Here is a 15,360-nt window from a genome sequence, read left to right as displayed (position 1 = left end):
GGTTCACGTTTGAGGGTCGGGGTTTGCCGTGCCTGACACCGCTTGTTCTATTCTGTCTCCATCGTTCCTAGTGCGTGGAAAGTCAGTCATGTTGTTATTGAATACCCTCATGAATGAGTGGTAGATAATTTTCAATTTTCCTATCCACGAATACTCGGGATTTTCAAAGTACATTGCAATTATGTAACGCAATATACCATCAAGCTGAAGGTTCCGTAGAAATGTACATATTGTATATACAGTAGTGAAAGAAAATGAAATCAGAATTTTAAAAAGAGAATGATCAAGTTTATTGAAAGGTTAATGCATCACTATTCGTTTTCAAAATCACTGGAAATCGTGATATTATTGAATGCCATCATATCAGAAGGGTAGACATCATTCATTATTTCCAACCATGGTTCCTCATTTCTCTAGTCACAATGAAATTATTTAACATAGGAGTTAACACTGTTACAATTTCAGCTACTGTGCTCTCAGCGCTCACTATCTTACCTTTGAAATTAGATTGTCCTTGATCTTACGATAAAAGAAGTGATTAATTTTGTATAATTTGAAATAGTTATTCCATTCATCACTTACTGTAAATCATCTTAGTTGATCGTGAGAAAACGGCTGATAAGTTATGTTACATCTATTACTTTATTTGTAACAACTAGATATTGTTTTCCAGCATTGGAGAAAAGACCAACATATACATATAGCATTTAATAACATTATTTCATTAAAGATATTGAACAATGCTAGGTTCTGTAACAGAAGGGTTGATGGATATACTGAAAACCTTCTTTACTGAGTCATCAGCAGCCATTGCCTGATCCTAGGCTGGGTGGAGAGTGGGTTTGGACTTTGGACGCTGATCATATGTATATGGTCAGTCTCTAGGGCCATGTCAATTCACTGGCCTCTGTCACTTATGAGCGGGGTTTTAACCTTAATTGGGTTCCTTCAGTCTGGCATCAGTGTATGATTCGTCTCTCGAATTGAATTCTTCATTGAAAGGAATAATATCTACTTTGAAGTAAAATAAAGAACATCCCACACTGGAGACATTGTTAAGATTACTTTTGAATGGAACTTCTCGCCTACATCGCTGTAGTCAGTTACTAAATACGACTTCACTATTAGTAATAGATGGAAATTCTTTCTGTTTCGTTCTTGTTAACTATTGGTAATAAACTATTAATCTTTTCTTTCCTCTCAGTCTCTGGAAGCCTTCAAGTTGACTCCAGAGGGAAAATTAACGCCTCTTGCTTTGACTTATATCATTGCAAAATGAATCACTTCTGAATTGTATACCGTATGTGTTTTATTAAAAGCTCTAATGTAAAATTATTTCTTGATAAATAAAAAAAAATTTCAATGCTGCCCTTCAAGATATAGCCTAAATCAAATTGAAACGTTTTCTCTAAGAAAAAGCAAATGAAAGATTTCTTTTTTTTCATACCAAAATGATCAAAGTCTGAACAGAAAATGTGAAATCTTGGGAACATCTTCCAAATACAAAAGGTAACTCTGGTTCAATGTCCCATAATCAGAATAAATCCTTATACAGGGAAGAAGAAATGTCCACCTGGATCCCCTTACTCAAGTATATAATGGCATAACATCTTGCTAAAGACTTTTTATGAAAAATATTTTCCCCGAAGTTTCCGTTTTGATACAAATATTCAGATTTCTTTAATGGGTCCAGGGAATTATATATTTTTGGAAATAATATTCCTCTGGGACCATTCTCTTTAAATTTATATGCATACTTTGGCTATCTAATAATTCTATAAAGAAAAATGCGAATCTCTCTCTCTCTCTCTGCTAATATTTGTCTTTTTCTCCATTATAGCTAAATTCTGTTTGTCTATTAGATTGAACAAGAAAGTTTTCTTGTAAAACCTTAATAAATGATCTGGAATAAAATCTTCCAAGAACTGCAATTGTCTCAAGACAGTCTCCGTCTGTCTACCAAAAAAAAAAAAAAAAAAAATCCAAACAAAATTCGAGGCATCGCTCCCAACTTCCTTTTTAGGACTAATAATAGATCCAGAAAGTAAGCCAAGGCTCTTTATTAATTGTAATGAATTTATACTCTTGTTTTATATGTTAAATTAAATTTATGTACATCGTATTACAAAACTTGTGAAAATGGCTTATTTTTCATGTATGTTGATGTAAAAATAAAAAAATTCGTTTTATTTCATAAATGTTGATGTAAAAATAAAAATAAATTATCAATTTTTATATATGTTAATGTATTTGTAACTCAAAATATCATTGTGTTCTGGAATAGGAGTTCTAGACACTTCTCATAACTACTGTACTTCGGCGCCAGCGTGAGTTCAAGAGGATGATTCGAAAGTGGGTTCCTGGAGCATCGCTATTGCGTAATGTTGGTCTAAAACGATCCAGAATTCTCTAGAATATTGTTCCTAATATAAAAGGACAGGTGTGTGTGTGCGTGCATAGATTGCCCGGACATTATTCCCAGATGGGGCTCATAGACAGTCAGTCATAGCCGTGGAAGACCCAATTAGTGTGGTCAGGGTCTTACCAGATCTCAGCTCACGACAATCTGCTCAAGTGTATTGCTCTGACCAGAACAATCCTAATTTTCGAGGTTACCAGACACATATGCAAGAGAATCAGCTCGCCCACGAGCATACACAACCAAGACATGCCCTCAGAAAGGACATACAGTCGCTCAGCCCCACGAGTATGAATGTACTAATGAAGGTGCGGTCACTCAGCCCCATGAGCATGACCGCAGTGAAAGGAGTGGGGGTGAATAGGTCAGGATCAGTGGAAGTCTGACATGGAGTCCTGGAACGTGGAGCTCTTTGGGTCTTCGGTGGCTATGGCGGGGCAGCTGCTGCAATGGTAGGTAGGACGGTCTGTAGGCTAATGCTGTCAATCTTCTAAATTTCTCTGGACACCTACTGTTCCGGGCATTGTGAGACCCACCACAATTGGGACACTTCAGACGGGTCTCTAACCTGTTTGTGGGTGTCAATGTATTCTTGGGTGGGATGCCGGCGGCTGCAGACTCCACCGACCATTGGGCTCCGGCAGTTCTCCTTGTTGTGGCAAAAACGTTGGCAGTTGAAGCAGCGTAGCGGGTCGATGTCTAAGTCCTCTATCGGGAAAATTTCCCACAGTCCGAGGTCCAGTGACGGTGGGATTGGCCCAATGAAGGTGACTGTGACTTTTCTGGTAGGCTTCTTATGGCTTCCCAAATGGCGTTCAGCATGGGCAACATTATTGCAGTCAGTCATGAACGACAGTGGCATCTTGACAGAATAGTTGGAGACAATTGCTTTCCACAATTTCCTGACAGGATCAAGATAGGCCAGCGAGGTTTCTCTGTGGAAAAGGCTAGCCCTATCCTGACCCATAGGTGTAATGATCATGTCACCCTTCAGATTAGCTCTGGCAGATATCTTTATTCCTGGGTTCGAAGCTGCAAGGGTAGCAACTGCAGCATAGGAAGGTACGCCTTCAACGGCTGGTAACTTGAATTTTGACAAGTGCTCTGGATCCATAGAGGTGGGCCATGGTTTTGGAGCAGACTTTACATTTGGAGTGAGTGTCGCAGTGAATTCAGCAAGTAGCTGTGTTAGGTTGGATGTGCAATTGCTGTCTGGCTGATGTGCCTCAGCCAAAGTAGGGGGGCGAGTGTCTTTGGAAGGATCCAGGTCTATGGTTGATGCTTCTTCTTCTGTTGTTGGAGTGCTAGTAGGTAGTATGGCATTGGAGGTGGCACTAGGTGGTTTCACTGTTGTTCTACTCTTTTTCTTCTTGGTAGGTGGCATCTTCATTGGTTGAGGAGAGGGGTCAAGAACAGGAAGATCACGTTCCTGATAATATCTATTAGGTGCAGTGTTCATGCAGTCGATATCTAGATTCGGTTTAAAACTAAGCCATCTAGGTGGCCTGCCAAGTGTCTTCAGCATCTTCTGGAGAACTCCTGGGGTATAGAAGTAAGGGAACTCAATGTTGTTGAGGTTCAGTGGTAGGGCTTTCTTGTGCAATGGAGGCTCCCTATTCCTTCTAGTGACAAGTCCATGTACGATGTCGTGGTACAGATTCCAATCAATGCATCTGCACCATATCGTGTGCTGGACACAGTCCCAATCAAGCTGCAAGCCCAGCTCGGCTGCCACCTTAAGAGCAAAGAACACAAATTTTCCCTTGTGATCATAATATGCAGTGCATTCCTTGCATTTTTTTCCTGTCAAAATGAGAGAAGTCTTGACAGTGCTGGTGCTCCTTGCTATAGCAGAAACACCATATGAAGGTTTCACTATAATAGCTTATTGGAAAGTCAACAGTGTATGTCAGAGCTGAAAATTTCTGCCACCAAACTGGCAGGGAGCTGGGTGTTTTCCTTGTACCCGATAGGGGAGTTCTTGAGCTGGCAGAATGATCATTGGTTGCTTTAAAGAGTATACAGTCTTGTGCTGGACACGGGCTCTTACATTTGCAGCCAATTTTAGAGATCAGGGGGAGGCAGAACCGAGAGAGACCTGACTGAACCTTCATTGTGTTGGAGACATTCTTCAGCTACACCCTTTGTAACTCTGGAGTTTAGTGACTACACACACCAATAAAGTATTTTGAAGAAAACAGAGAAGACTGAATCAGTATTCATCATTAGAAGAAGGAGCCATATTTCTTCCTGTCAACATTTTATATCTGAAACTACACAACGCCATTTGTCCCTCGCTTTATAAAAGTTTGGAAAGTCAACTAGTCCTACTTGGTAACAACTTTCGTTTGTTTGTTTAATTTTAGCCAACAATTCCTGTTGGTACGGGTCTTTCCCTTGTTCGGCCCGTAGGTAACCTATAAAATACAGGTTGGTTGTTAAACAAAAGAAAATTTGAAAGGTTTTTAGTTGTAGAGATAGATGCAAACAGAAGGAAAGATGATGGTGATAGTGGAAGGGGTCCATCTTGTCACGGACAGTGGTAGTTTGAATAGGTTGTAAGGCCTTTGAAACGTAGAAAAATGTTGCGGATGGGGTTGTCCAACCTTTCACTCCCTAGGGTGCCTGCGGAATATTTTAGTAGAAAAAGTTAGGGAAAAATAAAGGGGAGTATGTGTTTAGGGCCTTACGGTGAGGGGATGAGATGGATTTTGATGAGGGTTTTAGAGGTTGGTAGGTTTGACAGCAATTATCTGTGGATTTCTATGTTTTCGACATTTGCTTTTACCAATGTGGCTGCAGTCTGCCTGGCATGTTCGCTTAAGTGTTATCCCTCAGTTATGCTGTTTCCCTACATTCTAGCAGGTAGTGCAGGAGGGCCTGTTATGGTGTGACATCACAATATTCACAGGGTCTTTCATTATTATTTTCCAACATCTCCCAATTTGGTTTATACCCCAGCCTGAGTCTGTGGATGCATATAGCCTGCTCTCTTGGCTTGTGTCTGTCAATGGGGGAGGCACTAGGTCCGTAGCCCATGTGTATCTATACTCTGTCTATGTGTCTGGTGCTTTTAGCTAGCTCATCTGCTTTCTCATTCTCTGTTATTCCAATGTGACTGGAAATCCAGTTGAGAGTCACAGGTCTGTCTCTTTAATTGTGTTGATATAGGAGGGCTTTGATATCAGCTCGTAGAGCCTTGGTTTCCTTGTTCTTTTCCTGTTGCAAGGCATGCAATGAGGATCTTGAGTCAGTATGGATGACTACAGGTCTTACTTCATTTTCAATGGAGTTTTTTAGTGTTTGTTTTATTGCAACAAGCTCTGTCTGCATGGTGGAGGCATTGTTGGATGTTCTCCACCAGGCCAAAAAGTTATAGGAATATACTGCAGCTCCTATTGTCTGAATACCAGGATCTACAGTACTATCAGGGTAGTAGGTCTGCGCCCCTGCCGTTTTTGTACTCCTGATTGCCTCCTGGGCTGCGGTTCCTAGTTCCTCCATTGTGCAGTTCATATATTTATCCTTGCTTGCTTGCTTGCTTGATAGATTGCCCAGCCTTCTGCTGGACAAGGGCTTTTGCGTCAGCAGTGCGTAGGGATATTTATCCTTGCTTGGTAGATTGTCCAGCATTTTACTGGACACGGGCTCATTTGTTGGCAGCCCGTCAAAAGTGTGTATCCGTTAGTTTGGGTTTGCTGTGAGTGTTCTGTGAATTTTTCAGTAATGCTGTAAATATCTATGTTAAATCTTGGATATAGTTTTATTTCCCGTTTGCTCTATATTATTTTCATATTGCTGTCAAATTTTTGCTATTGTTTAAAACTTTATAAGGAGATTTTGCATAATCCACGTCATATAAGATAGATGAACGTAACAGAATTTGGGGCCTGGCTTGGATCTGAATTGTTATTCTGTTTGTAATTCTAACATCGTTCGTGAAGCAAACCTATGTTGTTATTTGTTAAAATAGCCAGCAAACAGGTCAGAGTTTAGTACCATCGGGTTTTTTGACGAATTTTGTGAGGATCCACAAATTGAAAAGTTAAGTGCTCTCAAGAAATCTAGCTTAGTGAGTTTAGGAAAATATCTTGAGCTTAATGTTAAAAGTTCAATGAAGGGAAGGGATATTAAACATATGTTATTTAAAGATTTGGTTAAAGACGATGTGTCACCTCAGGATGTCTTAGATACATTGGATAGAGAATCAATGTATTCTGATTTACCTGCGGTGGAACTTGAAAGGCTTAGCTAAAATAGAAGCTCATTTAAGAGAAAAAGAGTTAGAAGCTCAGGCTGAGCATGAGAGAAGAAAAGCAGAGTTAAAACGTGAACAATTACAATCCAGGAAGACACTCAAAGATAGCAAAGCTCAGATAAAGCTTCATGAGCTTAATGTTCAAAAAGAGTTAGAACTTGAAAAAATTAAGCAGACTAGTTCTAGTGATCCTGAGGAATCTGGGTAAGTAATTTTTTATGAAGATCGAGTTGTACCTCCTTTTACTGAAAAGGATTTAGATGAATATTTTGTCTGTTTTGAGACAAAAGCTAAGAAATATGATTGGCCTTGTTGTTGTTGGGGTATTAAAGCCAACACTTGTTGTTGGCACGGGCCTTTCCCTTGGTTGGCCCGTAGGTACATGATTGGCCAGCAAAAAGTTGGTCGTATATGTTATCAGGGGTTTTGTGTGGTAGGGCACAAAAAGTTTATGCTTCTATTCCTGAGTATATAGTAGGCCTACACGATTATGAAATCTTGAAAAATACTTTTTTACAAGCCTATGCATTAAGATCTAAAGCTTATAGGGTGAAGTTTAGGAGTTGGAAAAAGCAAGATAAACAGACATATGTAGAATTTAGTTTAGAACAATCAGATTGGTTTGACATATAGTGTAAAGCAGCAGAGTGTAGGGATGATTTTGATAGATTAAAAGATATTATTTTAATTGAACAGTTTAAGAATAGTGTTAGTGAGAACATTAAGGTTTACTCAAATGAAAGAAAGTTATTCACCCTTTGCAGAAAAGTCGTATGTGCTGATGGTTATGTACTGGCCCACAAAGAGTATAGGAATAGTGATAAAAGGTTTAATAGATCAAAAGACTATAGGGATACAGACAAGTATACAGGTACTGATGATGTAGATCAAAGGTCTAATTCTGATTCACATGTCAAGTCTCAAAGCAGTTTTAATTAATACTATTTCTACTACTAGCAGTTATGTAGTATGTAAATATTGTAAGAAACCAGGTCACACAGTGTCTGAGTGTTTTCGGTTGAAAAGAAAAGAAGAAGATAAAAGTGTGGCTCTTGTAACTCTACCAAAGTCTCGTTATGGTGTGCTACCAGTAGAGGTTAACACTAGAAATTACCACATTTTTTACAGGAAGCCTGTCAATTCCAGACCTGTTGATAAGGTTAACAAGCCATACACTGCTAAGGGGTTTGTTGCTGCTGATGGTGGTTTGTATCATCCCTCGATTGTGGTCAGGAAGTTCGTATGATTGGCCTTGATTTTAGTGCTGCCTTTGACCGTGTTAATCATGAGGCCCTTGTTTTCAAACTGAAACAGTTGGGAGTGGGTGGGTTGTTTCTTAGCATTATTATTGATTATATAAGTAATAGATCTCAAAGAGTTGTTGTTGACGGGCACCATAGTGAGTATAGGAATGTGATATCCGGTGTTCCACAGGGTAGTGTTCTTGGCCCATTACTTTTCATACTATATACACATGACATGTGGTTTGGCCTAGAAAACAAGCTTGTAGCTTATGCAGATGATGCTACTCTCTTTGCATCAATTCCATCCCCTGAATGTAGATTTGGGGTTGGTGAATCCCTTAATAGAGATTTAGCTAAAATTAGTGCATGGTGCAAATTATGGGGTATGAAGTTGAATCCTAACAAAACTCAAAGCATGATTGTAAGTAGGTCAAGGACGGTGGCTCCTCAACATCCGGATCTCAGTATTGATAATGTTTCTATAAATTTGTATGACTCTTTCAAAATTTTAGGTGTGATTCTCGGCAGCAAATTTACTTTTGAGAAACATATAAGGTCTGTGTCTTCTTCAATTGCACAAAAAATGGCTTATTGAGAAAGTCTTTTAAGATTTTCGGCAATCAATCTATTCTGAAGAAGTGTTTTAATTCTTTCATTCTACCTTGTTTTGAGTATTGTTCTCCTGTCTGGTGTTCAGCTGCTGATTCTCATCTTAATTTGTTGGACAGAAACTTACGGTCTATTAAATTTCTTACTCCTGATCTAAATATCAATTGCTGGCACCGTTGTTCAATTAGTTCATTATGCATGTTGCATAAGATTTTTCACAACTCTGACCATCATTTACATTCAGATCTCCCTGGACAATTCCATTTTGTTCGTAATACTAGGCAGGCAGTTAATTCTAATGGCCAGGCCTTCTCCATCATGAGGCTCAATACTACGCAGTACTATAGAAGTTTTATTCCAGCTGTTACCAAGTTGTGGATTGAACTTCCTAATCGGGTAGTTGAATCAGTAGAACTTCAAAAGTTCAAAGTTGGAGCAAATGCTTTTTTTGTTGACCAGGCGGACATGAGCCTTTTTATAGTTTATATATGTCATATTTGTTTTTGACGTTAATAGTTTATATATGACATATATGTTTTGACGTTGTTACTTTTTTTATAATGATTTATTGTTAATTTGTTCTCTTCATTTATTTATTTCCTCATTTCCTTTCCTCACTGGGCTATTTTTCCCTATTGGAACCCCTGGGCTTATAGCATCTTGCTTTTCCAACTAGGGTTGTAGCTTGGATAGTAATAATAATAATAATAATGCGTGATACTGGTTGTGGCCAATCAATGGTTTGGAGGATCTTGTCCCTGTGAATGAGCATTTGTTTAATGAGAGGTTTGCTTCCGTTCGTAGGGTTAGTGGCAATCTTACCATTCACTTGCATCGTATGGATCTTCATTGTGACTGGTTATTATGGCCTGTTGTTGTTGGTGTGGAATGGAAGTTTTAGATACTCTCATAACTACTGTACTCCAGGAATGTGCAGAGGGTGGGTGGGTGCTAAGGGTGTCCAAGCACCTGCCCCTTTTGTTACTGTATTAAAAGGGCCCTTTTTAGAGGGATGTATCACAGGCCCGCCACCTCTGCCGGCTATCTGTGTCAATGATAACACATAAATACATATACCAAGGCACTTCCCATGATTTTGGGTGGTAGCCGATATCAAACAAATGAAACAAAAAAGGAGACCTCTCCTCTCTACATTCCTACCAGCCTGACAAGTGACTCAACCGAGTTCAACTGGTACTGTTAGGGTACCACAGCCCACCCTCCCCCGTTATCCACGACAGATGAAACTTCATAACGCTGAATCCCCTACTGCTGCTACCTGCGTGGTCATCCAAGGCACCGGAGGAAGCAAGAAGACCTACCAGAACTGCGTCACAATCACTCGCCATTCATTCCTATTTCTAGCACTCTCTTGTCTTTCTCACATATATCCTCCTATCACCCAGAGCCTTCTTCACTCCATCCATCCATCCAAACCTTGGCCTTCCTATTGTACTTCTCCCAGCATCTCTTGCATTCATCACTTTCTTTAGCAGACAGCCAGTTTCCATTTTCTCAACATGGCCAAACCACCTTAACACATTTATATCCACTCTGGCTACTAACTCCTTTCTTACACCTTTCTCTCCCCCACAACTTCGTTCTTAACCCTATCTACTCGAGATACACCAGCCATATTCCTTAGACACTTCATCTCAAACACATTCAGTTTCTGTCTCTCTGTCACTTTCATTCCCAACAACTCTGATCCATACAACACAGTTGGTACAATCACTTTCTCATACAGAACTCTCTTTACATTCATGCGCAACCCTCTATTTTTTACCACTCCCTTAACTGTCCCCAACACTTTGCACCCTTCATTCACTCTCTGACGTACATCTGCTTTCACTCCATCATTTGCTGCAACAACAGACCACAAGGACTTAAACTGATCCACCTCCTCAAGTAACTCTCCATTCAACATGATATTCAACCTCGCACCACCTTCCCTTCTCGTACATCTCATAAACTTACTCTTACCCACATTAACTCTCAACTTCTTTCTCTCACACACCCTTCCAAATTCTGTCACTAATCGGCCAAGCTTCTCCTCCGCGTCTGCAACCAGTACAGTATCATTCGCAAACAACAACAGATTTACCTCACATTCATAGTCATTCTCGTCCACCATGATGTGGCAGCAAATATGAATGAAATATACAATGGATTACAGTCCAGACTCCAAAGACAGAACCCAGAGGCACTCTATGTACACTTCCATGCACACAGCCTAAATCTAGTGTTAGTCGAAAGTGCAAAATCCAGTACTCAGTTTGTATCTTTTTTCAGTTTGGTGGAGAAACTGTATGCTTTTATTGCTAACTCTTCAAAACGGCATGCTGCTTTCATGGAGATCCAGAAAGCATTGTATCCAGAAGACCATCCACTTGAACTTAAGAAGCTATCAGACACAAGATGGGCTTGCCGAGAGTCAGCTCTTAAAACCATGAGGAAGGTCATCCCACCTCTAAAGCAATTCCTAGAAGAGATAGTGCAAGAACATCCTCCTGATGCATCAGCAGGGGATGCCTCAATATCGCTGCAAAATATTAACTTTGAAAATCTTGTTTGTCTTGAGATTGCCACCCCAGTTTTTCAAGAAACTGCCTATCCCTCTAATGCCGTGCAACAGAAAGACTTTGATTTGGCTGCCTCCTACAGAATTGTGGATGAAGTGCTTCAAAGTTTAAGAAAATTAAGAAATGATGAGAAGTTTCAGGATTCCTGGACAGGGCAGAAGAAGAACAATTCCTGAAAGATACAAGTATAGTGCTACATCTGCTACTGAGGACCAGCAATATCAATCCTTGGATGAGTACTACCGTGTGAGAGTATTTTATGTGTTTTTAGATACAATATCACAAGAGCTGCAAAGAAGATTTAAAGGTGGAGACAACACAACATTGGGTATCCTAAATGCCTTTCATTGTATGACAGTCCAAGATAACTGGAAAGAACCTGTGAATGAAGAGACGTTCAAGTCATTGTAAAAATTATGCCAGTTTTATGAGTTAGAAGAAGTAGACAAGCTACGGTTGGAATTAAAGATCTTCTATTCATCATTTCCTTGCCTGCCACAGAATACTGCAGCTACAATGCTCAATTTGATGAAAGAAAACAATGTTCAGGAGATATTGCCACTTATGCTTGAACTCTTAACAAATTATGCCACTCTACCCATCACAACTGCAACAGTGGAAAGGACCTTCTCCAAACTCGAGCTGGTGAAGACAAAGCTACACAGCCTGTCCAGTGAGGAGAGGTTATCTGATCTTTTGTCGCTAGCCGTTGAAAAGGATATCACAATCAACAACAGTGAAGTTATCAGCATACTCAAAGAAATGGCACACAGAAGTGCTCTCTTACAAATATAAAATGATAAGGTTTGGTTATCAGCCAAGTGTATTGATCATACTGATTGATTTTCTTGCAGTCATTTATGTAAAAGTATATATATATATATATATATATATATATATATATATATATATATATATATATATATATATATATATATATATATATATATATATATATATATATATGATTTTTCTTTTATTGAATTTTCTAGTACTACTTGAAGTCAGCACTCTAGGTTTCATGTTCATGAAAACACATTAGCCCACCGGTACCTATGATATTGGCCATGTTTATATCTTTCTTGAATTATTAATGGCTAGTTTAAGTAAATTTGAAAGAATATTGAGCCGGTATATATTTAGCCTCATTCATTTCTATATTTTTGCTCTTTTTTTTCACTTGAGCACCTGCCCTGCAAAAGTTCTCTGCACGTCCCTGCTGTACTTTGGTGCCAGCCGTCTGATGAACGTGAGTTCAACAGGATGATTTAATAGTGGGTTCCTGGCACCTGGCTATTACGAAATGTCAGTCTTAATGCTCCAGTATTCTCTATAGTATTGTTCCGATATAATAGGATATGGGGAGGCAGAAACAAGAGAGACCTGACAAAACAATGCTCGGGTTTGGAGACATTCTTCTGTCACCCCCTCTGTGACTCTGAACTTTAGTGACTACACACAATGACAAAGTAGTTTGAAGAGGATAAAGAAGACTGAATCAACCTTCATCATTAGAAGTAGAACCCATACTTTACTTACTTTGATGGCTGCTTTTCCAGTCCCATACAGCAGGGGAACCCCACTCTCTACAGGACTTCCACTGTCGTTTTACCTTATTCGTTCAGAGTATTTAACGTTTCATGTCTCACATTCTTCATTTACTGTTTAATCGTCACTGTCAAAAGACTCATGATATAAGAAAGTCATTAGTATCCTCTTGAAAGCCTTAATGTCTTCAATCATTCAAATGTTTCATGGGAGCTTATTATATGTTCTCGGGTCTGCTTATTTAAAGGCTCTAGAGCCTAAGGTAGACATATATCTAGGTTCCAACAGTTTGAATCCATCTGTAACTATTCTCGTGTCGACACGATATGTTGGCTGCACAATATGTCGCAATTCTCTCAAGTATTTTGGATGCCTGGTTTTGATAACTTGTTGGGTTATTGTACATATTGATAATTATTTATAACACCACGCTCTTCATTTACTCCAACAAAATGCAATCCTGCAGTTCTCATCTTCTTGCACAGTAATTAGGTGGTAATTTAAATTCTGGGAAAGCAATAATTAGCAAGATATGGTGAGGAAGGGGAAAGGGGTTATAAAAAGAAAATAGCTTGGTTTCCTCACTCAACGAAATGGAACTGACATGTCAACATAGTCAACCAAACAGAATTCATGATGCCATCCTACATAAACAAAGTTCGTGATGCCAGCGTACATTTGATATACTGTATATTCAAAATATACTTAATCAAAAATTGAGTGATTACTCAAAAGTTTGTAACACTTTTGAGTAATCACTCAATTTTTGATTAAGTATATTTTGAATATACAGTACATCAAATGTACGCTGGCATCACAAACTTCTGTTTATGTATGCTGGCAACACGAATTCTCTTTGGTTGACGATGTTGACATGTCAGTTCCAAGTTGTTTAGTGAGGATACCAAGCTATTTTCTTTTTATAACACCTTCCCCCTTCCTTAACACATCTCGCTAATTATTGCTTATCCAGAATTTAAATAACCACCTAATTACTGTACAAGAAGATGAGAACTGCAGGATTGCATTATGTTGGAGTAAATGGAGAGTGTGGTGTTGTAAACAGTTACCTACATATTTTAAATTCAATTCTCGCTTTAATCGGCAGCCAGCGTAAATCAATTAGTATAGGGGTGATCCTTTTATCAGTCTTGCTCCTCTGTTTTTTATGGTTTGTAATTTCTTAAGTTACACTTTTGGTATATTGTAATAGATAGAGTTGCAATAGTCAATCCCGGTAATAACGCAGTTTATCACAACTTTCTTATCAGAATTTTCGTCTAGGGACCTTTTTATAAACGCAATATTTCTTAGATGATAACCAGCAGTTTTTATTACATTATTTATTTGGGGATTTAGAGATAGGTTGCAGTCAAGAAATACACCTAGATCTCGAACTTTACATAGCGATACCAATTCCTTAATATCACAAGAGGGTCTGCCCCTCTCTTTTGTTCTACTCCTGTACTTCTTTTTCCCCTTATTTCCTTAATATTTCCCATCCCGAGTACCTGCCTTTGAGCTATAAATTGGATTGTATCCAGGGGTACTCTTCCTTTCCCCATATTCCCCACTTCCCTATTATTGTTACTATTCAACTAGATAACGGCACCAAGTCATTATTTATGTTAATTTGAATATCACCTAAGTTTTTCCCGCTGTTTCTCTTGCCCACCACCATGAATTCAGCTTTGTTCTCATTTAATTTTAGTTGTTTAAATGTCATCAATTCTCTAACACTATCAAGCATTCGGTTTAGAGTTTCAGTAGTGTCACTTATATCATTTATGGAGAAGTAAAATTGTGTGTCATCTGCAAATAGATTAACCCTGGATATGTACGCTCCTCGGACACCCCTTTAAGGGTATACTCGGACGCACGCGACCCCGACGCCAAAAAAAATTCTTGAAAAATCAGTTTTTGCAGTAACCTCCTTTTTTCTTTTGCCAAAAAAACTTCAATTAATGCTTAAAACAACTGTAAAGATAAATACTACTCATCTGCAGAAAAACTATTTATTATAAATATTTTAAGAAATTAAGTAGAAAAAAAAGACCTTACATAAAAATTCATAAAAAAAAGTTTATACATATATACACAAATCCTTTTAGGAATTGATTCTTGAATGTTTAGGACACATCTTGATGTATTTTGGATGAAGTCAGACCCATGGAGGTGAAGATCTGAAATGAGAAAAAAAGGGTAACTTTTTTTGGCCGAAAAAAATTTGTCCAAATTTCATGAATTTTTTTGGGTACCCAAATGAAATAGGAAGTGGCTAAATTTTTTAGGGAATAAACATATGTTATCCTAAAATAGAAATATGTAAAAAAAATCTTCATTATTTTGTAAATTACATTTATATCAGGGGCCATATCTAAAGGTAATTTTTTGAGTACTTAGAAATTTCGTAAAAAAATACATATATTTAATATATAATATGATATTTATGCAGGTAAAAATATACCAAAATATCACAAATTCTATAGGGAACAAGAATATATATAGATAGGGCAACTTACGCTTCGGATATGTCCACAAAATGGCCGCCAACCACACTGACTCAGACTCCCTAATCTGCCACTTGAAATGTAGGAAGGGTATGTCAATTTCAAGGTGTTATTTACTAATCTAATTATTCTTGGATATGCATACAAATTGTATGGTGGGTTGCTGGATAATTGTATTATTTTACGACTA

General features: G+C 38.4%; 1 protein-coding gene across 1 annotated transcript; it reads left to right on the top strand.

The window, feature by feature from the left end:
• The first annotated feature begins 10,679 nt into the window (after positions 1-10,679).
• On the top strand, positions 10,680-11,288 carry LOC137618947 (zinc finger MYM-type protein 1-like). Its single transcript, XM_068349151.1, has one exon. The coding sequence runs from the start codon at positions 10,680-10,682 to the stop codon at positions 11,286-11,288; it is 609 nt and encodes a 202-aa protein (XP_068205252.1).
• Positions 11,289-15,360: the final 4,072 nt, after the last annotated feature.

Source organism: Palaemon carinicauda, chromosome 25 (assembly GCF_036898095.1).
Source record: "Palaemon carinicauda isolate YSFRI2023 chromosome 25, ASM3689809v2, whole genome shotgun sequence".
Lineage (NCBI taxonomy): Eukaryota > Metazoa > Arthropoda > Malacostraca > Decapoda > Palaemonidae > Palaemon > Palaemon carinicauda.
This window is presented reverse-complemented; position numbering and strand designations above follow the sequence as displayed.